This window comes from Sphaeramia orbicularis, chromosome 20 (genome assembly GCF_902148855.1).
Source record: "Sphaeramia orbicularis chromosome 20, fSphaOr1.1, whole genome shotgun sequence".
In the NCBI taxonomy this organism is placed as follows: Eukaryota; Metazoa; Chordata; class Actinopteri; order Kurtiformes; family Apogonidae; genus Sphaeramia; species Sphaeramia orbicularis.
The window spans coordinates 44,662,924-44,686,819 of record NC_043976.1 but is presented as its reverse complement, the minus strand read 5'-3'; the positions used below and the strand labels follow the sequence as shown (position 1 = coordinate 44,686,819).

The window sequence follows — 23,896 nt, the reverse complement described above, 5'->3', positions numbered from 1 at the left end:
TTGGTCTGGGTCTCATGAACTTCTCCTGTCTTTGATAAATACAGTTCATCAGGTCTCAGTTTGTCCAACGTTCTCTGTTAGATTCTGATTTATTAAAGTTATGTCACAGAAAAACACTGAAAACCTGGAACGGACTTGAGCGACAGAGCAGCAGATGGTTTGTGGTTGTGGTTTCTCCGGGCTCAGATCCTGACTGGACCGTTTTTTATCTCCTCCGACCATCATCATGCGTCAGGCCTCTTCAGTGCTACCACGGCTGTTTTTTTTTTTTTTTCCACTCACAAAATAACAAAAGTGTGAGAAAATATTACAACTCGGCCAAAGCGGCGATGGTTCAAATCCAGGTCCGATCTGTTGTTTTTCCCACAGTTTTTGCAACACGTCCGCTTCAAGCTTTGCCTTTTCAACGAGCTGCGAAAGGTTGCGAAGCGAGAGTCCGCCAAGGATTCGGTATAAGTGCATAGATGGAGGAAAAGCATCTTTGTTGATTTTTTTTTCCCGTAAATACAAGAAGCTGTAAATGACACGAGGGGCCTGATATGAAGACGACATATAGAAGGACGTACCGCAGACCAGACACACACACAGGATGATGGGGTGGGTTAGCGCCGCGCTGCCTCTAATTGGGGTGAATGGTGAAGAGCGTGGACGTCCAGTGGGTCTGCCACACCGCCGACTCCACGTCATGTGACCTCTGCGAACGCGATGTGATTCTGCAGAAAGATAGAGAAAGAAAATCAGGAGAAGTGGATCAGACCAAAGAACTGAAGCCCAGTCAGTAAGAGTGAAGATGATGATGAACACTAGAAAAGATTTAACCTTTGAACGTCCACCAGGTAGAGTTAGGGTTAGGAACAGGGCTAGGGGTAGGAACAGGGGTAGGAACAGGGTTGGGGTAGGAACAGGGTTAGGGTTAAATTTGAGCCATGTTTAAGTTAACGTAGTTTCGGCAAAGTGTTAGCCACATGCTAAACACAGAAAGTAGACTTAGTTCAGTTTCAGTTTCATGTGCTTCAGCCTCCTGTTCTCAGACTCAGAGTGGACGGTCAAAGGGAACGGCTGTAGACTGAATTAACTCATACGTGTGTACTTGCATGAGCTTTTTTTTTATCTGTTCTGTTCAGAGCTGTTTGCGATAAGTCGACATTAGCTATTAGCTTTGTCCAATAATGAACAGACACATCTGTCTGTAGCCTACATGCTCAGTAACAGTTTGGACATTGGGTTCTACTGTCAAATTTTCTGTCAGATTTGTTTTTTTGTTTTTTTTTTTTATCCTTATGTTGGTTCGTGTTTTTTTTTTTTTTTTTTAGCTCCAACACTAGCCATCGTTATTTTCGTAATGTCCAAATTGAAAGCTGCCACTACAGAGCAGATGCACGAACTCCACACAAATACAAAAGCACAAGTCAAAAGAAAAGCAGAAATGCGATCTTATGAACCACAGCAAACGGTACGAACACATGTTCAGCCAAAGACAAAAGCAAACGTGTGTCTGAGCATTTCAGATACAGGTTTAAACACAGATAATGAGAAGAAGCAGAAGCTGTGATGATCCAGTCCAGCCTCAGAGTGGGATTATGGCAGCAGAGAAACAACAAAAGAGGAACAGAGGAAGATGAAGGGCAGTGTGTTCACTCCAGTTCCTCCAGTGCTTTGGCTTTGTCTCCATAATGGACGACTCTGCAGGTTCTTCACATCAGATGGAACCAGGTACTCCAGCAGTGGAGCACCAGCAGATGTCAAACACCACCAACGCATTTTAATTTTTTTTTTTTTTCTGTTCTTTTTGTTTTATTTGTTTGTGAAGTGTCTTTGAGTGTCTAAAGAAGTGCTATATAATTGTGATGTATTATCATTATTATTATTATTATTATTATTATTATTATTATTATTATTATCATCATCATCATCATCATCATCATTATTATTGTTATTATTATTATTATTAGGGCTGAGTATCAGGGCCAATTTCCTTAACTGATTCGATTTCGATTCATAAGATTCTGAATCAATTAATTGCGATTCGATTCGGTTCAGTATTAATTGACTGATTCAGATTCATTTAGTGATGGTGACAGTGGATCAGAACAGACTTCTGTCTCATCTTTATTCTGTTTTATTCCTGTTGCTTCCAGCCTTAAAGCACATTACTATCACCCTGGGGCACTGACACCAGTTTGGCCCCCCTGAGACAGACTCATGCTGGGCCCTTGGTACAAGAAACTCACTGGAGGGGGTGGGTGGGTGGAGCTTCGTGATTTCCGCTTTACTATTCCTCTAACTCCGCCCTCAGCCACAGGTGATCCAAGTTAATATTTCTAGAAGGACCGGTTCCAGTTTGAGGCCGGGAGGACCTCCCACTGAGGGGTTTTCCCCACCCTTCCTCCCACTGAGGGGTTTTCCCCACCCTTCCTCCACGCTCCTCCTGCACCAGAACCATCGCGAGCACGACCAAGACGGTGTCCGTGCTTCCGCATCGGTGGTTTCCAGGTCATTTACTCCTGGTCCTGCTCTGAAAAATCGATCTCATCCACCATTAATCGATTACGCAAAATTAAAAATAAATTGATCCAAAATCGATTAAATCGATTTTTTTACCCAGCCCTAATTATTATTATTATTATTAAGTGTGTGAGTTCAACAGGTGAACATTATGTTTTATATCCTACGACGGCGTATCAGGGTCACATAAAAAAAATAAAAACACCTGTCACTACCAGAATAAAGTCATAAAATATCAAGATAAAACCTGAAATTTTATGAAAATAAATTCGTAGTTGAGAAAACAAAAAAGTTCAAAAAAGATTTTAAAAAAAAGTAAAAAAAAAAAACAACAAAAAAACCACCTCATAATTTCACAAAAACAATGTTGTACTTTTATGAGATCAAAGTTGTAATATTTCCAGAATAAAGCCATAATATTTTGAGAATAACATCATGATTTAAAAACAGATTTGTTTTTTAATAATGATAAAATAGATCATATGGAAAAGGTGTCTTGTTGAATAAACATGTTTTTCTTTTGTAAAAATCATGTAATTTATTTTTGTTAAATTGCAGATCTTCTCCGTGATCAGTTCAAAGTCAGGTTCTTCCTTCTTTTACCTCATTCACAGTAGGAATCTGTGCTCTTATATGAATATCCAACGTCCAAACTAAATCCCACAAACGGATACAAACACTTTCCAGTCACCTAGTTCCCAGTATGTGTGGCTCCATTCCAGCTGTACGAACCACTGCAGCTGAGGAGGATTAGTGTGAAAACCCACCAGTGTTCTGCGCCGTATATAGGACGGAAGGTTTGTCCCACAGTAAAACAATACACCAGCCTGTTCTCCTTCAGCTCAACACAACAATGAACACATGCTGACGGGCTTCAAGTTTTCAGGACACATTAACATTTATATGGAAGGATCTCCACTTTTCTGCTCTGGTGTTTCTAATACAACAGGCAACAGTCCAGGTGAAAATGCCAAAAGTGAGATTTCCTCCAGGACAGTTGATTAAAACCCTACAGCAGGGGTGTCAAACGTGTGTCCCCCCAAAGGTTCCAATCCGACCCCTGGGATGAATTTACAAAGTGTAAAAATTCCACAGTCCAGGCTGTGGAACTCATTTTAGTTGCGGTTCCACATACAGACCAATCTGATCTACAGTCAAATAATAACAGCAGAAGAACTGACAAAAAAGAATGACTGCAGATTTACTACTGGGTTTGATGGGAAAAAAAAACGATCTTACATTATGTCTATAAAAAACACAAACTTAAAATTTTTGTCTTTGTTTTAGTGCAAAAAATAACATTAAATTGTGAAAATACTGACATTTCCAAACTATCCTGTAACAATAAATAACCTGAACAAATATGAACAACCTGAAATGTCTGTATTAAATTCAGTCCAGTTTGAACTCTTTTCTTCCTGTTCCTCAGTGTTTAGTGTCTTTGTAGATCTGATCCAGAATGCACATGGACTAATGAGAAGTTGACTCAGAATATTGTTAAAATTGCACTTATTTTTCTAAAGAAATTTCATTTTTTTCAGGTTATTCACATCTTTTTTGTTTGGATAGTTTGTAAAAGTAAGTATTTTCATAATTTAATGGGTTTTTTTGCACTAAAACAAAGACAAAATTTGTAGTTGTCATTATTTATCGGTTATTGTGTTCTTATTTTACTGGTTCGGTCCACTGCAGATCAAATCAGGCTGAATGTGGAACCTGAAAGAACAGGAGTTTGAGAACCCTGCCCTACAGTGATCCGGTCCAAATACGCTGGTCTACAATAGGGATGGGAATCAGTAGCTCAGATCCTGGGAATCGTTAACCTGCTTAACTATTCTGTTTATCGAGTTTGCCTTCGTTGCACATGCGCGATGACGTCACACGTATTCTGCATTGTTTAGGTTTGGAACGTAGCCAACATGGTGTTGAGGCAGAAACGTTCCACAGTCTGGTTCTATTCCAGGTGTACAGAAACGTTCCTTGTTTATTTTCCTTAAACAGCCCCTGCGTCCTCCGTAAACAGTCCCTGCCTCCTCCATAAACAGTTCCTGTGTCCTCTATAAACAGTTCCTGTGTCCTCTATAAACAGTTCCTGTGTCCTCTATAAACAGTTCCTGTGTCCTCCATAAACAGTTCCTGCGTCCTCCATAAACAGTTCCTGTGTCCTCTATAAACAGTTCCTGCATCCTCCATAAACAGTTCCTGCGTCCTCCATAAACAGTTCTTGCGTCCTCCATAAACAGTTCCTGTGTCCTCTATAAACAGTTCCTGTGTCCTCCATAAACAGTTCCTGCGTCCTCCATAAACAGTTCCTGCGTTCTCCATAAACAGTTCCTGTGTCCTCCTTAAACAGTTCCTGCGTCCTCCATAAACAGTTCCTGCGTTCTCCATAAACAGTTCCTGTGTCCTCCTTAACAGTTCTGCGTCCTCCATAAACAGTTCCTGTGTCCTCTATAACAGTTCCTGCGTCCTCCATAAACAGTTCCTGCGTCCTCCATAAACAGTTCCTGTGTCCTCCATAAACAGTCCCTGAAGAGATCATCCGAGCCAGAACCCTAACCCCCAGCATCGGTTCGGTGCTGCTCAGAGGTTCGGGTCCTGGTGTTTGGTTCGCTGCTGCTCGTTTAGCTTCCAGGCATCTTTAGCCTGAGCTATTTTTAGAACAGGCAATTTTCCACTGAGCCTGTCGTAGCCAAGGTGAGATTTTCCGCTCTTTGTCAGACAAGCGAGCGCGGCCTCTCAGTGGGAAGCTGTGAATGAAACCGTCAGAAGGATTTTCTGTGCGTTTCGCTGCTAAACGTGCGAATCTTGTTAGAAGTAAGAAGCAATAACACAGCAGGAGAGAGGAAGTCCACAAACACCTCTGGTCCTTCTACACACGAATTATGGAGATGTAAAGGCAGAGGTTCAGTCAAAGAGGTACAGGGAAAACCACTGAGAGAAGGCCAGATACTCTGGACCAGACCACCTGGACCAGAACCCCTGGACCACTGGGACCACTGTAGACCACCATGGACCACCTAATCCAACAGAGACCACCTCATCCACCATAGGCCACCTCACCTCATCCACCGTAGACCACCTCATCCACCATAGACCCCTAAGGACCACCTCATCCACCGTAGACCCCTTGGCCCTCCCCCTTGGCCCTTCCCCTTTCCCCTTGGCCCCTCCCTTTACTCCTCCCCCTTGGCCCTCCCCCTTATCTCTACCCCTTACCCCTACCCCTTGGCCCTTCCCTTTACTCCTCCCCCTTGGCCCTCCCCCTTATCTCTACCCCTTGGCCCTTCCCTTTACTCCTCCCCCTTGGCCTTCCCCCTTACCCCTACCCCTTGGCCCTTCCCTTTACCCCTTGGTACTTGGTACTTCAGGTCAGATGTTCTTGTCTATAACCGATCAGTCATGTGGGTTAAATGTTCACCAGGTCAGGACTAAGTTGGAAAAGGTGCTCTTTTCTAACACAACACCTTAAATTACATGTTCAAATAGGAAAACACGACTAATCAGATCACGCAACAAATAATTCAGACGAACTAAATGACTTTGTTCGGAGGTTGAAAATGCTCGACACGCTCCGAGTGTAAAATCCACGATTACGCCCACAGTGACTGTTGAAGGTGTGAGCTGACAGCTGCACTGACGAGCATAAAGGCATCTGTTCCACAGTGAAACGCTGAAAAACACTCCTCCAAAAACCTCATTAAGCATCAGTTTGGTTCAGTTTTCAGTGGACTTTTTATGCCACTGTGTTTGTATTTGTTCACTGTGTCTGTTTGAGTCATTATCTGTTTTCTCCATCACAGCTGGGAGGTGACTTTTGGACTTGAGTGGGTTGGTTCTCTTCCCCAGCTACAACATACCTTCTAACTATGTCTTTTTAATGGTCCAACAACACACATTTTTTTTTTCTGTATTTTATGAAAACGTGCTGCTTCTTCAGACCTGGAACCTTCTGTGTGAACACCGCACCATTAAACCACGGACAGTTTCTCTTTGACACCAACCATCTATAGCAAAATGAAGCATTTCAGTTCATTATGTTAGTTTAGTTCACTGGTTCTCAGTCTTTTTCTGTCGTTCCCCACTGTGGAGGACCATAAACCTCCAGTCCCCCCTCAACCCCAACAACATTGTAACAGTGGTGCAATTAGAACTTTTATTGAAAGAAACATCAATATTGTAACAATATTTGTTTTGCTTTTTCTTGAATAATTTGTTGTTCAAGTTAAAAATAACTTAGATTTTTATTGACTAATATAAATAAAGTCAACCAGACTGGACGTCATGTCCAGGTAAGCGTATTGTTTGCTTGTTAGCGTCGTTGCTAGTTGCTCTTTTCCTAGTGCTCTTCATTTAGTTTTAATCCATGATTTAACTACTATCTGTAACACTTACTACCTGGTTAAATTTAGACTTTGGTTGGCTCAGTAAACACCCGGAGCCAAAGACAACATCTGATTTTAGCTAAAAGGCTTTGTTCATGGATTAAAAACAACTCTCCTCTTTAGCCCTACTAGCCTAGCTTAACCAAGCCCTGGCTAGCCCCCTGCCCTCACCTTCGTTCCGTCTGTATGTACAGTGAGTTCCCTTCCGCCTTCACTGAGGATAGAAGCAGTTGTAGGAAGTGGAGTTTAGTATCAGGGCTGAAGGCCAGGATTTCTGAGTTAGAAGCGCGGCTTTGCACTTCGGAGGCTAACGCTAAGCCTAGCTATAGCCAGGTAGCTGCAGGGGCTGTGCTCACAGTAGCAGGAATGTTACTACAGTGCACTGATTCTATCACCTGTTTCTGGTGCTACAGACCACTTTAGTCTGTACTTGCAATTTACAATATTTACTTTATTTACTCTGTACATCACGATTCACCCGGTGTCCCTTTAACCACTCCCCTCTGGGGGAGGGGCTACTGTTTCAGTTGTAGCCACCAGGGGCCCATTGACAACAGGATCTGAGGAGACTCATCTGTGCCCTGTCCTGACCCGTGACCCCAGACCTCCTCCCCTCACCCTCGCCTGTCTGGATGGACCCCCTCATGTGTCCTCACCCTACTGCATCTGTACAGACTGGACCTCCATCATCAGATGGACGTCCTTCAGTCCTGGTTCATCTACAGTCTGTCCGTCCATGGGAGTAGATCTGTCCTTCACTTGTGAGGCCTTAGTCTGATACTGATGGGTTTACTGTTCAGTATCTGTCTGTCCCAGAGACAACGATCCACTGTGGACCAGGCATCAACAGTATCAACTGCATCATATCGTCACCTTCCTACAATAAAGACATTTTTGGCAAAAATGACTTAAATCATGAGATACTCCATTTCTGGTAAAGTTTTTTTGTGTTTCATGAAAAATCTGAAAAAAAAAAAAAGACTTAAGGTCTTATTTTGGGAAAGTGCCTCGTGTTCGGGTTCAGGCTGCAGATGACTCAGACCAACATGAGGAAAACGCTCTGTTTTTTGCATTTGCCACATCAGCGACTCCTCCATTTTCCATGTCCTGCTCATGTTGTTATTTACTAATTCATGTTTGTTACTGTAGTTGTAATATTTTAAACATTTACTGGGACTGATTTGGCTTTTGGAAAACATGCGCAAATGCGGAAATTATTTATTGCAGGGTTGTAAACGTGTAATGGAAAACATCTCATGTATCAACATTACTCTGACTGCATGAGCACTCGTTCATATATTTAAGAACGTATTAGTGATTCTGTAAAAAGTATTTCTGATTATTTGGAATTTTAACTTTGTATTTCCAAACTGTGTTTTAAATAATGCAAAGTTTTAGCCCATTTATGAGATTTAAAAAACTGCAATAAACAAAATAAAGGTGCCCCAAGTGTTTACCACCAACAGAGGGAGAATGTGAGAGTGAATGAATAATGGATCAATAATGTAAAGCGCTATAGAAATCTAATCCATTATTATTATTATTATTATTATTATTATTATTATTATTATTATTATTATTATTACCATTATTATTATCACTATCATTATTATTATTATTATTATTATTATTATTATTATTATTATTATTATCTAGTTACAGTGTATACATATATCTGGCTTCATCTGGGTCCGTGAATCTTTTGGTAATTAGATTTTCTTTAGAGAAACAAAAGAAAAATTAGTGGTTAATTGATTTTCGTTTTAAAATAGAAGAATTAAAATTGAATAAATAAATATAGTATTTTCTTTTGTTCAGACAAGGAATAGTTTTTAGATGTTACCTGCTTGACAGTTTCGACTGTGACTCCAGTCTTCTTCAGAAGCATCATCCAACTGTCAAGCAGGTAACATCTAAAAACTATTCCTTGTCTGAACAAAAGAAAATAGTATATTTACATAAACAGAAGACAAAATGAACGTCTTTAGCCTTATTATAATTGAACGTTAAAGCGTTTTTCTTTTTCAGTGTCAAAACAGATACAAAATGGTTTGATTTTCATTTTTTCTTTGTAATAACCAAAAATAAAGTTAGTACCTGACAGAAATGGACAAAACGGACCAAAAACACCTGTTTTATTTATTTTTTTTTCATTTTCTCAGACTGGATGTTGTCATTTTGAAGGAAAAAGCGCTAATGCTAAGGTCACAAAGATAATTATAAATGATGGGTTTGTACGAATCTTCCGGTTCGTACGAAATCTGGAGTTTGTAGACATTCGCGTAAGGAGCATGTCTACGATGTCCAGATTTTGTATTAACCAGAAGATTCGTACAAACCCATCATTTGTAATTATCTTTCTGACCTTAGCATTAGTGCTCTGTCCATGAAAATGACAACATCTGGACCAGGGGCCTCATGTATAAAGCGTGCGTACGCACAAAAACCTGGCGTACACCCTTTTCCACGCTCACGTTCAGATGTATAAAGAGTGAAGTGACCGTGGAAATGTGCGGTCCTTCACGCCAAGTCCATAGCTGGCGTACGCACGTTTCTAGTGCTTTGGAACCATTGGCGACACTTAGAGGTGACACTGAGAAACTGTTAATAATGTGAAAAAGGTCATTCCTCTGGTTGATGTGCACATCGGAGATACACAGATGAACAATGAACACACCGGCACGTCATCCTACTGTCAGAGCAGCACATCCACCAACAGAACCAGAACCAATTAGACCCTGTATCCATCAATGCCAATCCTGTCCGGATGGACATTCAGCAACAGCAAAGAGACAAGGACATAAAATTCATTGGTTGATAAATATAGTGTTCATGTCTGTGAGAACATTTATTAGTCGGTCCAGTCGCTCATTGACTCCGCCGATTGTCCTCACGATGTTCTAATGTGACTCGGGTCAGTACAGACCCATGCTGGTCGGACGGGCATCAGCAGTGGGCTGTGGCGGACCAGAGGACCGGCTAACACTGGGGAGGCAACAGGAAGCCTCTGTGACCGGAGGATGATACTACGTCTTCTGCCTCATTGTTGGAAAATAATAATTTGAGTGATTAATAATGAGTCAAAGTCTTTGATTTCCTCATTGATATCCTGACATGATCACACATGAACCTTTTTCTTGTTTGGCTGTGATCAGACTGTGTATGACCTGTAGAATGAACTAATGTGTGACTGACACTAATACTAAATATATATTTATCTCGGGGGTGATCCGCATCAGCCCTGTAAGAAAAGTGTCACAATGTCAGCGACTCTTTCCTCAAACAGTCTGAGTTCATCTCTTTTCTCCTTCCGCCTGTTTCGGCCTCCGCTTCGCGTCCACCTTGACGTCATCGTCTGATCCTGCAGACAGGGGAATCCCAGAGGGAATCCCACCTGCAGACCCCGTTTATGCTGATTTGCATATTTAAATGTGGGCGTGGAGAGGGAGGAGTCAGGTACTCCAACATATGCGGTCAATTCCACGCTGATTGGGATGAATAAAGGAAGTGTACTTGGATTCGGGTGTACGCACAGTTTTATACATCTGGATTTTTTTGTGCATTCGGACTTTTCTGGATTTGGGCGTACACCAGGTTTCAGTATGAAATCCACGCAAGTCTTTGTACATGAGGCCCCAGGTGTTTTTGGTCAGTTTTTTACCATTTCTGTCAGGTGCTAACTTTCTTTTTTATTATTAGAAAGAGAAAATGAAAATCAATCTGTTTTTTTTTTTTTAAATTTGGTTATGTTTTGAAACTGAAAAAGAAAAAAACACCTTGAAATTCTATTTTAATTCACCTATTTTAAAACAAGAATCAATGAACCACTAGTTTTTCTTTTGTATCTGAAAAGAAAATCCAATTCCCAACAGATCCACGGACACATCTGCAACAAAGCTAATGAAGACAACTGTGGTGTCAGACTGACATGTCGTTGGGAAAACGTCCTTTACTCGATGGACTGGCTAAACTTGTACAATAGTTGAGTTTCATTTTGACTTCAGGGCTTCAGCAGTGACTGTTCTTATTTGCCTTTGTTTTGTTGAAAGGCCACAGGGAAAAGAAGTGGAAAAGAAGTCAGAAGAAGCCCATGTCCTGGTCTGACCCAGAAGTAGAACAAACCCCAGCAGGTTTGTTTCCACAGATTGGTCACAAATAAGAGTCAAGCCAGTGCAGAGTTGGTTGCCTTTTTCCTCTCAGACGCTGGAACCAGCTGAGGCCCTGGAGCCAGCGCAGGAAGTCCAGGAAGCGCTCCTTAATGGACCACGAATCTTCATCCTCAGAATCTGTCTCCTGCACCAACAGCAGCAGTGTGCATTTGTGGATATGTGTATTTGTGTATGTGTAAATGTGTATATGTAAATATGTATTTGTGTATTTATGTACTTGTGTATTTGTGTATGTGTTAATGTGTATTTGTGTATATGTAAATGTGTGTAAGTGTATATGTGTACTTGTGTATTTGGGTATGTGTAAATGTGTATTTGTGTATATGTGTGTTTGTGTATGTGTGTTTGTGTATATGTGTATATGTATGTTTGTGTATATGTAAATGTGTATTTGTGTATACGTGTGCTTGTGTATATGTGTATTTGTGTATATGTGTGTTTGTGTATGTGCATATGTATTTGTACATGAGTGTCCATTTATAGACTTCCGTGCCTATCCTTGTTCTTTTGTGTCATGCAGCCCCCCCCCATGTTGGCTGTGCAGCAGACAGGGGTGGGTGGGGCTACAGCTGCACAGCTGATCTTTAGCAGCGTCTCCATGGTAAACAGACGGATGTGGATGTTTCCAGACGTAGGTCAGCTCAGATGACTAAACACTGTGCACTAACAGAATTCTACTAAATTAGACCCATGGACAGCGTTGGTGTAATATAGTAATACAGTGACTGCAGTGACACATGCAGCTGTGGTTCAGAGTGTTTCAGTGAAGCTGAAGGTTGTGTTCAGTGACGCAGTTCACTGTGACATTTAACCAGGAAACCATTAGAAATAATATGTCAGTTTGAATTTTTCTACAAATACTGCATGTACGAACATACGACGGACACGTGTGAGTGGAACAGGATTCAAAGCACAGATGGAACAGTGACGTGGAACATGTGTAATGGTGTCAAACATACATGGTCCGGTCTGAATGTGGCCCCTGAACTCAAACCACTAAAAACACCCTGGACTGTTCATATGTTCACTGTAGGGATGTAACGATTACCGGTATAGTAAGAAACTGCAGTAAAATTGCAGACAGTTAGTATTACTGTTTAAATTCTAATTCTCATGATAACTGTGTTTGATTACCGGACTTTTAGGGGAAAAAACCCTATGGAAAGATCTGCTTTTATGTCAGATATTTGAGTATAGTTTTAATTTATTGAAGTTTTAATTTTCTATACCTAATACTTGGAACCAATATTCACTTTTAAAGTCTTTGAAAAGGTTCATTGAGCATCTTTGTGTTATTTATGCAATAAATTATATACATTTTTCAAATCGGATTTTATATATTTTTGTGGGTTTTTTGTCCTTTTATGTTTTAATAGAAGGTTAAAGTGAAAAAATAATAGACAGATGATATAGATGAAGTTGTGCTGGGAAAAAAAGAAAAAAAAGGTTCCAAACATGGGTATAGTAAACATTTGTTTATATAGTATATAAAGGCAAAATCAAAGGGACTGAAAAACAGACAAAATAGGCTCAGACCACTAAGGGTTAATATCTGAATGTTTCTGCAACAGAAGGGACATTGTGCCAATTATTACCTCCACCAAGGAGGTTATGTTTTTGCCAGGGTTTGTTTGTTTGTTTGTCTGTCCGTTAGTGTGCAACATAACTCAAAAAGTTATGGACAGATTTTGATGAAATTTTCAGGGTTTGTTAGAAATGGGATAAGGAAGAAATTATTAAATTTTGGTGGTGATCGGGGTGGGGGGGCCCACGGGGGGGGCGCAGACCAGAAAATTTCATCAAAATCTGTCCATAACTTTTTGAGTTATGTTGCACACTAACGGACAGACAAACAGACAGACAGACAAACAAACCCTGGCAAAAACATAACCTCCTTGGCGTGGGGGGGCCCACGGGGGGGGGGGGGGGGCACTGATCAGCCTTGGCGGAGGTCTGCGCTCTCCGAGTGCTTCTAGTTTTATTTGTTTTTTTTGTTTGTTCATTTTTAAATACAACTTGGTTAAATTATTTTGGTATGTGTATTAGTACTTTTTGAATATTTTGAGCACAGTTTCATTAATACTGTGATAATAATGATAACCGTGATAATTTTGGTCACAGAAACTGTGATATGAAATTTTCATATCGTTACATCCCTAGTTCACTGGAGTGTTTCCACTTCATTAAATCATACCCCTGGGCTGGAATGGAACCTTTGAAGGGCCAGTTCTGGCCCACGGGCCACGTGTTTGACACCTGTGATGTAGCTCCATAGTTCAGGGGTGTCAAACATGCGTCCCGGGGGCCAAATGCGTCCTGCCAAAGGTTCCAGTCCGAACCCTTGGATGAATTTACGAAGCGTAAAAATTCCACAGTCAAGGCTGTGGAACTCATTGTAGTTCAGGTTCCACATACAGACCAATCTGATCTACAGTCAAATAAGAACAGCAGAAGAACCGACAAAAAAGAATGACTGCAGATTTTCTTCTCAATTTAAAGGCTCCATTCACTGGACCCTGAATGAAACTGTACTATACTGTACTGTAACATACTGTACTATAATGTACTGTGTTGTACTGTAATATACCATACTGTTCTGTAATATACTGTACTATACTATATTGTACTATACTGTACTGTAATATACTGTACTATATTGTACTGTACTATACTGCACTATACTGTACTGTGTTGCACAGTACTGTGCTATACTGTACTGTAATATACTGTACTATACTATATTGTAAGATACTGTCCTATACTATACTGTACTGTAGTATACTATACTGTACTATATTGTACTGTACTATATTTTATATACAATACTATGCGGTGTTGTACTGTACTGTACTATACTGTACTATACTATACTGTGTTGTACTGTACTATACTGTACTATCCTGTATTATACTGTACTGTACTATTCTGTACTATCCTGTACTGTACTATATTGTACTATCCTGTACTATATTGTACTATACTATACTGTGTTGTACTGTACTATTCTGTACTGTACTATATTGTACTGTACTGTGCTGTGCTGACCTGGGAGGCGATGTACTTCTCCAGAGGACTCTCCACTCGGCCCATGTTCAGCATGGCGCTGGTGGACTGCTGCTCCGCTGGGGTCTCTTCACTCAGCAGTAACTTGCCTTTGAAGTTATGGACCACACACACCACCTAGACACACACACACACACACACACACACACAAAAACACACACCCTTTGAGTGAAAATACATCCCCGTCCACACACATACAACCTAAAGGTCCATTCAGAGGACAGGACTGTGTGGGAGGAGCTAACCCACTGGTTCACACCTGTTTTTACTCCTGACCCCATTCTAACATCACACATTTCTGACAACCCCAGACAAACGGAGACATTTTTTACTCAAATTAATTTGTTTTTGATCCTGTAATAGTTTGCTGTACTATGTTTCACATAAATGTCAATTTTAGAGGGCATTTAGGCTATATAGGTAAGGCAGGTTTATTTATGTAACACATTTCATGTACAAGATAATTCAAAGTGCTTTACATAAAACAAAAGCATTACAGCAGGGAAGCAATAAAAAGTATAGGCATGAGAAAAAGAAACAAAAACCAAAATAACCCCAAATAAACAGATAAAAACTTTAATCTTGACATAAACAGTGCAGATCTGAACTGATGAATAAAAACTCTATTCAAATGCAGCTGAGAACAGGTGGGTCTTTAACCTGGATTTAAATTAACTGTTTCAGCTGATCTGAGGTTTTCTGGAAGTCTGTTCCAGACATGTGGAGCATAGAAGCTGAACGCAGCTTCTCTTCTGTCTGGTTGTGACTCTGGGAACTGACAACAGACCAGATCCAGATGACCTGAGGGGTCTGGTGGGTTCATACCGGGTCAGGAGGTCACTGACAGATTTAGGTCCTAAACCATTCAGAGCTTTATAGACCAGCAACAGAACTGTAAAGTCTGTCCTCTGACGGACAGACAGACAGACAGTGGACGGAGCTCAGAGTTGGACTAATGTGGTCCACTTTTCTAGTCTTTGTGAGGACTAACAGCAGAGTTCTGGATGAGCTGCAGTTGTCTAATGGATTTTTTAGATCAACCTGAGAAGACCTGTTCCAATAATCAAACCGACAGAAGATGAACGCATACATAATGTATATTATTGTGGATGGAGGCAGTAAATCCAGGTGTAGATTACTGCACAAAGGGAGAATTGGATTTTCCTTGGTCAGGATATGTACAGTCACCCAGCTGTGGTTGACAAGGAGGACAATTAATACTGAATAAACCATAATTCAAACTATGAATTATGAAAGAGCTGCAGCATCTGAAACTGACCACAATGAACATTTGACAGAAAAACAGAAACACAGTGCTGCAGTTTCAGAACCACAGTTTGTCTGATATGGATTGGGACTGGCTCCGTCAACTCAACAGAGATTTTTTTATGAGAATTTATTTTTTTATTTTCAATATTTTTTATTGAAGAAAAATGGAACACTTCCAATCACAGAATTACAAATTACTTTCCCTTTTTTTTCAAGTATAAACATATATGCATATAGACACACACACACACACATATATATATATATACATATATATATATATATATATATATATATATATATATATACACACACACACACACACACACATACACATGCATACAAAAACAACAAATGAAAGAGCACACTTAAAGTGTGGCTAAAAAATGAGAAATTAAATAAAAATGTGAAATAAAATAAACAAATTGTGTTTTCTGATTTCTTTTTGTTCTGTTTATGTCTGTATCTGTCTGTCTATCCTCCATGTCTGACATTTGTAACAAACAACCCGCATAAATATATGTTGACAATTGGGCAATTTATGGTCACTTTAATATCACAAACACCTGTTTTCTCTATAGAGTTAATGCGCAGTAGCAGTGACTAGCACTGGACCAAGATGGCCGCCCTGGAGGCACGTCATTCCAATGGGCAGGAGCAGCTGATGCAGCGTCTACGCAATAAATAGTTTTTTTTTTTTAATAAAATTTTTAAAAATTAAAATTAAAATAAAAACACCAAAAAATCGTCAGTACACGTTATGTAATGTTTGACAGGCAGTGGTGGATTACTTTGCATTATTCAATGTGGTTGTTGTGGTTACTTTTACGTTATTTTGAGGTGCTTTTTGGCAGTTTGTGTTTACATTATGTGACCTCTGACCCCGGAGACGCCATTTCCTAAAGAATTGCGCCATTTTCTTCACTTGGTTTCCGGACCCCACGAGGACTGATGAGGACAATGAGTTTTCTTAAATACAGAGAATCAAATTGTGGTAGAAACAAAGTCTCACAGAGCTACATAATTCAGCTGGTACAGTTAGCTCATGTTATCAGCAGGTTAATTTAGGGCAGTGATAATTCATTTATTCATAAAACAGTACAACGCCTTTTGTAATATGCTAGTTCCCGAGGCTAAGCTAATGTAGCATGATAGCGGTTTTTCCTCTGTTTGTTATTCCTTTGCGTTTAAAAGTGTGCTTGTGGGGAAACGGGTCATGAGAAGTTGGTGTACTGATGTTCATGTGTTTTATACAGAATAAATTCCCGTGTTGGCGTGGCATAAAAAAGCGGCGTCTAGGTTTGTATGTCTATGGACTGGTGTAGACTTGGCTGGGGAATATCCCAAGATGCACCTCGTGCAACTCTCAAATTAATGTTTAACTGAGTCGATGACCGTTGTGAAAACGTGGTTAAGTTTCACTAAACATACACACACACACACACACACCCGGTAACATGTCCGGTGCCTTCCATATATAACTGGAAAATCGTCATTCACTCACCTTACTCGCTCCCGGTTCTCGGCAGTTTTTTTTTTTAAATAAATACCCCCACATCTGTATTCCAGGGTCGGCTCAGCAGCGTCGGAGCCACCGCTCACAGACCCGACCCAGTACGGCAGTAAACCCCGGTGCTACATCCATTAGCCCGCTAGCTTGCTCTCCCGTCCCGCATCCATTTCCGTTCCGTTCTTCCGCTGGTTCATCTCATCCGTTCACTCCACTGCAGCCAAAACCCGGACCGGATTCTAAACTGACTGGACTGGACTGACTGACAGGGCGGGAGTAACAATTTTTTTTTTTTTTTTTTTTTTAAATCAAAGCCCTGAATCGGAACTGTGCGCTTGTTTTTTATGTATTTATTTTAGTTTATTTTGCTAATGAACTGAGATTATCTGAATTGGTTTTTTTTTCTTTTCTTCCTTTTTTTGTTCTGAGAAACTGGAAAACCCGGAGTAGAATTTGTAGTTAAAACGGACTGAACTGTTTTTCCCCCCTCTTAGAGACTGATACAAAACCTAAAGTACAAATTTTGAGTTTTTGCTTGGTTGGTGTTTTTTTTTTTTTTTTTTTTTTTTTTTTTTTTTTTTTGAGTGTGTGTTTGAATTTATGTGTTTTTGCATTAATTGTTTCAATACATGATTTTGAATTTTAGGTGGTTTAACTGTGTGATTTCTTTTTTTGTCATTTAATGCATAGGGCATGGGTCTCTAGCATGCGGCCTGGGGGCCGATTGCGGCCCGCCAAAGGTTCCAATCCGGCCCGTGGGATGAATTTGAATTCCACAGTCAAGGCTGTCAAACTCATTTTAGTTCAGGTTCCACATACAGACCAATATGTCGTCAAGTAAAATAATAACATAATAACCTTCAAAAAATAATGACTCCATATTTTTTTCTCGGTTTGATGTGGAAAAAAATATTACATTATGCCGATAAACTTCAAATTTTTGTCTGTTTCAGTGCAACAAAATATTAAATTATGAAAATATTTACATTGACAAACTATCCTGTAACGATAAAATGTGAATAACCTCAACAAATATGAACAACCTGAAATGTCTAAAGAAAATTCTGCCCAATTTGAACTATTTTCTGCCTGTTCCTCAGTGTTTAGTGTCTTTGTAGATCCGATCCATAATGCACATGTAGAAATGATAAGTTGAGGCATAATATTGTTAAAATTGCACTTATTTTTCTTAAGAAATTTCAGTTTTTTCAGGTTATTCACATCTATTTTTGTTTGGATAGTTTATAAAAGTAAGTGTTTTCATAATTAAATGAGATTTTTTGCTATTATTTTACTGGTATGGCCCACTGGAGATCAAATCAGGCTGAATGTGGAACCTGAAGGAAAATGAGTTTGAGACCCCTGGTGTAGGGTGTTTGTTTAATTAGACTAGCATCCTTTGTGTGGGTTTGAGGTAAAACAACCAGACAAAGACTAAATAACCAGAAACAAAAACTCAAGCCAATACAGAAGACTGAATTAAACCAACAAACTGACTTAACATCTTAAATGCCAGGAGAGAGACCTGGCTAGCACCCCTTAAAAATAAATATATCAAAATAATTTAAAATAAATAAGTTAAAGCTTCAAACTCAAACTGTCACACCATAACGAGATGATGTGATATAATGTTGGAACACACGCCAGAGGCAGAATAGAGAAAAAACATCTGTATTATCATATTGTGACAGTTTGACTTTGAAGCTTTAATTTATTTATTTTGTATTATTTTTGTTATATTGATTTTTAAGGGGTGCCAGCCAGGTCTCTCTCCTGACATTTAAGATGTAAAGTCAGTTCAGTCGGTTTGATTCAGTCTTGTTATATGTTTCAGTTTTTGTTTTTGGTCATTTAGTTTTTGTCTGTTTGTTGTACCTCAGACCACACAAAGGATGCAAGTGTAATTAAACAAACAACCTACACATTAAATGACAGAAAACGAAATCACACATTCAAACCAACTAAATTCAAAATCATATATTGTTATGTTATGTACAATTAATGCAAAAACACACAAATTCACAGTTCAACGCCCCCCCCCCCCCCCCAAAAAAAAGTCCAAACTCATAAAAATTCCCCAACCAAGCAAAATCAAAATAAAAATTTCCACTTTAGGTTTTGTATCGGTCTTTTAGAAAAAAAGAAAAAAACAGTTCAGTTCATTTTAACAAAAAATTCTGCTCTGGGTTTTACATAGTTTCTCAGAATAATAAAAAAAAAAAAATGATACAGTTCATCCACATCTATCTATCTATCTATCTATCTATCTATCTATCTATCTATCTATCTATCTATCTATCTATCTATCTATCTATCTATATATATATATATATATATATATATACATAAGTGCACAGTTCCATTTCAGGGCTTTAGAGTAAACAAAAAAAAAACAGTTTTATTCACGCCCTGTTTTCACTGCTCTATCCGTTAGTCAGTCCATCGGTCCGTCAGTCCAGTCCAGTCAGTGTGAAATCTGGTCCAGGTTTTGGCTGGTTTCTGCTGCAGCGGAATGAATAGATGCGATAAACCAGCGGGAGAACGGAACAGAGATGAATGTGGTTTGGAAGCGGTAATGACAAATAAGCAGACATAGTAGCGGGGTTAAACTGCTGTACTGAGTTGGGTCTATGAGCGGTGGCTCCAACGCCTTCTACACTCTCCGTGCTGCGCTGTCTCTTTTCCCACTGTGGAATGCAGATGTGGGGGGCATTTAAAAACTGCCACCAACTGGGAGTGAATGGCACCGATGACACCGTTAACGTGGTGACGATTTCCAGGGTGTATACGGCAGCTACCAGGCATGTCACGTGTGTGTGTGTGTGACAAGTGGATAGAGACAGCCTGGTCAGCCGCGCGCTGATTGGTCAACTGATCCACGTGACTAAACGCTTCCATACTGTTTATATGTGTACGTGGTACAGTTCAGTCAGACAGTGAAACTAAAGAAAACTGTCCACTCTTTAGATTGAAACTAATGCCGCGTTTCCACTATGTGGAACCAGCTCGGCTTGGCTCAACTCGGTATTCCCCGGAGACCGTTTCCATTACAAGATACTACCGACTTTACAGTACCTGGATGTCATAGTGATGTGGCGCGTTACTTCCATGTCGTCTGTTCAGAGAGTTGCTGATAAACTCGCTCGTTGCGTGTTGTCTCGTCTGAATTTTTACGTCGGCCACCAAAGATTGAAGCTCCTCGACCGACCATGGTGTAGTTTTGGGTTGGTATCATGTGAATTAATGTACCGCTATATTTATTGTCCACTTCCGCATCTGTTTTTTGTAAAACGGCAGGTCACAGAGAAAACTGTCTGACCAATCAGTGTTCTGCAGTGTTTACACGTCACGTTTTAGTATCTGGTCCCCAGTCCTGGAACCTCAACGGAGATGATACCAAAAAAGTAGTACAGAGTACCCGATTCTAGGTCCATTTTCGTAATGGAAACGCAAAAGAGTCGAGTCAAGCGATACCATGCAGAGGAAACGGGGCATAATGTTACGCCTACATTTAGCTTCTTGTTTATTTGCTTGGTTTCTTAATTTTCTCAACTCAACCAGGATGGACTGTTTTTCCCCCATTCGGTTTCTCATGTGTAGAAGTTGTGGTTGTGACCTGATGTGATGCATGGTAGTCCACATGGACATGAAAATTCAAATGGACATCCATGGTCTAACATCCATGCTCCGTGGTATTATTAGATATCTACTGTTGGACCTGCATGCACACCCGATCACACAGCTAACATACAGGTGACAGAGTGGCAGAGAAAACTGCAGTTGTCTATTTCTATCACTGTGCTCATGTTCACACTGTAAACAAACTACTCTGTGAAGCAACTGCAGCCGTGCTTAGACCACCTCTCCAAAGCGGTCTCAGCTCAGTTGTTTAGTACCGAAACGGAGTGCAATTACTGCTTTCACATATAAAAAATGGAACTGAGCCCAAGACTTGTTCTGGAACAACGGCTCCAATCGATCCAGCTGTGGAAACACCCTCAGATTTTTCTTTGGTACTTCTCTTGTGGTTTTAATCAATCTCTGATTTTGTTGGTCAAACTTCTTATTCGGAGGAAATCTATCTTGATGTGTATAGTCATGTGGATCAGTCATCCAATCAGCGCATGGCTGACCGCCTGTCTATCCGCTTGTGTGTGTGTGTGTGTATTTGGTGAAACTTAACCAAGTTGTCACAATATGGGATTCAACCAAATGTATTAGGGTTTAGAGAAATATACAAAATGTATCAAAAATACTAGAAAAGCACTCAGAGAGTGCAGAACTTTGCCAAGGCAGATCAGCCCCCCCGTTTTAGTTTTTAGAGCAAGCTTGCAAGTTTTTATTAGTTTTAGTTTTTTTCTAAATGCTTAGTTTTGATTTAGTTTTTTCATATATTTTCTATTTTTTTGTTAACGATAATAACCTTGGGCTTTAGGGCCTTTGGTTGGTTTGACTGTAAAACTCTGCATTTTCTAGACTTTTTACTCTATACTGTTTACTAGATTATTACAGTTTTAGATAAAAAAAAAAAGAAGACACACAAGACAAATCGATATACAGTTTAAGATATTTATTGAAGTTTTACATTTCACAGAGGAAATAATGTGAATATTTCCATCTATTTCATCATAGTTTACATGTAAATACATAGTTCAGATATTTGAGCAGAATCATCCAAATCAGTCAAAGGTTTATGATTTATCAAGTGGATTGATTGGATTTCAACTTCAGTAAATTTAATCAGAAAATATTTGAACAACTGATGAATCATTTCAATATATTTGGTCTTAAATATTATGGCATAACCTCTGTCTGAGCTGATGTGAAAATAATTACAGTTTTTACAATAGTTGCATGTGTTTGTCTACGAACAAATAGAAAACAACATTTGGATCCAGATTCATACACGTTCAAACAGTTTACATCATCACTAAGTTTAGTGACTCCAGTAAATCTGAGAAAATCTGTGCATTTGATGAGTTTGTTCCTCAGTGTCTGACAGGAGTGATGATCAGAGGAGCAGAGTTTGTACCTCCACAATTAAAGGATGGATCGAAGAATGGGAGGAGTTTATCATTGAAGCAGCAGCCAATGAAGGAATAGATGAGAACTGAAGAATCTACGTCATAAAAGGAGACCAGACCCTCCTCATAATCCACAAACACCCCCACCTTCTGAGGACCAGACTGCACAGACAGAGGAACAGCAGGACCAGCACAAGCTTCATACTCATTTCCATTTGTCAAACAGATGATCCAGTATCCGTACTGAGGTCTCAGTGTGATCTGTCCTTTCCTTTTGCTGGACTCTGTGACCACTCCTAAATACCATTCAGTCTTTCCTTTGACCTGAACCTCAAAGTAAAACCTGCCTGAAGAGAAACTCTGCTTCGCTAAGATGCCAAGACTATCAGTGAATCTCTGTGGATTGTCTGGAAGTTTCTTCCATTCATCACTATCATGAACCTGTTTTCTGTCATCAGACAGGATGAGGGTAGGACTTGCTGTATCTGGATCCAGAGTCAGATCCACCTCATACTGTTGGACTCTCTTCAGTTCAGCTTCAAACACCTTCTTCATGTCTTTTCTGAGTTTGTCCTCCAGCTGATGCACAGCTCTCTCCACAGTCCCCTCATATGATGGATGGATGCTGACCTTTGTCCAGGTCTTCATGGATGGAGCAGCTTTGACACATGTGAACCTCTGGACAAAGTGGTGGTCTTCAGAGCCTGAGAGCTGCTTCAACTCAGTGCTTCTCTTCTCCAGCTCACAGATTTCCTGTTCCAGCTCTTTGATGACGTCTTCAGCCTGTTTCTTGGCGCTCCTCTTCTTTTCTTGGATCTCCTCAATGAACTGGTTCAGACTTGTCTGAACAGTCTTGATCAGAGCAGTGTAGACCTTCACACCTTCTGCTGCCTTTCTGTCTGCAGCGTTCGTACTGAGCTCCACTGAACATTGGATCTCCAAGATCTTCAGTCTTCTCTCCAGGATCATCTCCTCAATTTCAGCCTCTTTCCTCTTCACATTTGCCTTCTCTTCTTCATGTCTGAACTGAGCCATCATCTCTGGGATGAAAGCGTTGACGTACAACTCAGGTCTTCGGTTAAAAACCTTTTTACACATGGGACACTGATATGGGACATTAACCCTCCAGTGTTCACAGATGCAGGATTTGCAAAAGTTGTGTCCACATGGTGTTGTGACTGGATCAGTGAAGAAATCCAGACAGATGGAACACAGGAGCTGATCTTCAGATCGAACACAACCAGCAGCAGCCATATCTATGGACCCAAAGAACATGTACAACACTGAAATATTTGAATTATATTATCAGTGTTTATCATCATGTGATCATTTATAATAAGGAGACTCATAAAAGTTCTTCTTGGTCTTCAGACAAGTGTGACTGGTCAGTCACATGACTCTACAGCAGTTTTTGAAATCCGTGACGTCAGTGCAATACTTTGACTGTGAAATGTTCTGGAAGTTCATTTAAGTGTAACTGTAGAAAATGTTAGTGGAAACAAAACCAGGAAGAGAGGAAGAACCAAAGTCCAGACCATCTAAAGGACATGGACTGGAATAATTGGATTTGATTTAGTGATTTATTCCAAACATGTAATGAAATTTAACATATATGCAAACTAGCAAAACATACATAATAATACAAATATCAAGAATCATTATCTTAGACAGAAGAACAGCACAATAGTTCCATTTACATGTACCCGAAAAGGGGATGGAAGAAGTGCAACTTATTGAATCCCACCCCCTCTCCCTAAAATAATAATAATATATATGTCCCTCTTCCTTTTACATTACTCTTTATATGTATATGTGTGTGTGTGTGTGTGTGTGTGTGCGTGTATTTATTTATTTATTTTTTCACACTCACATTAATCCATATACACATACATACATTTATACATATACACACATACAATTACACAAATTATCTTTGACGAATGCATTTCTTAGTTGTGCTAGCGAATAAAT

The 23,896-nt window shown here is 39.8% G+C and overlaps 1 protein-coding gene across 1 annotated transcript in view; it reads right to left on the bottom strand.

The window, feature by feature from the left end:
* Positions 1–277: 277 nt before the first annotated feature.
* Positions 278–23,896, bottom strand: part of LOC115411248 (phospholipid phosphatase-related protein type 5-like) — a 115,711-nt gene continuing 92,092 nt past the window's right edge. Inside the window, exons 5-6 of the mRNA XM_030123292.1 lie at positions 14,105–14,239; positions 278–713 (exon numbers count right to left, since the gene is read on the bottom strand). Coding sequence (XP_029979152.1) covers positions 684–713; positions 14,105–14,239 — 165 coding nt within the window. The 3' untranslated portion in view covers positions 278–683. The remainder of the gene's footprint in view (positions 714–14,104; positions 14,240–23,896) is intronic.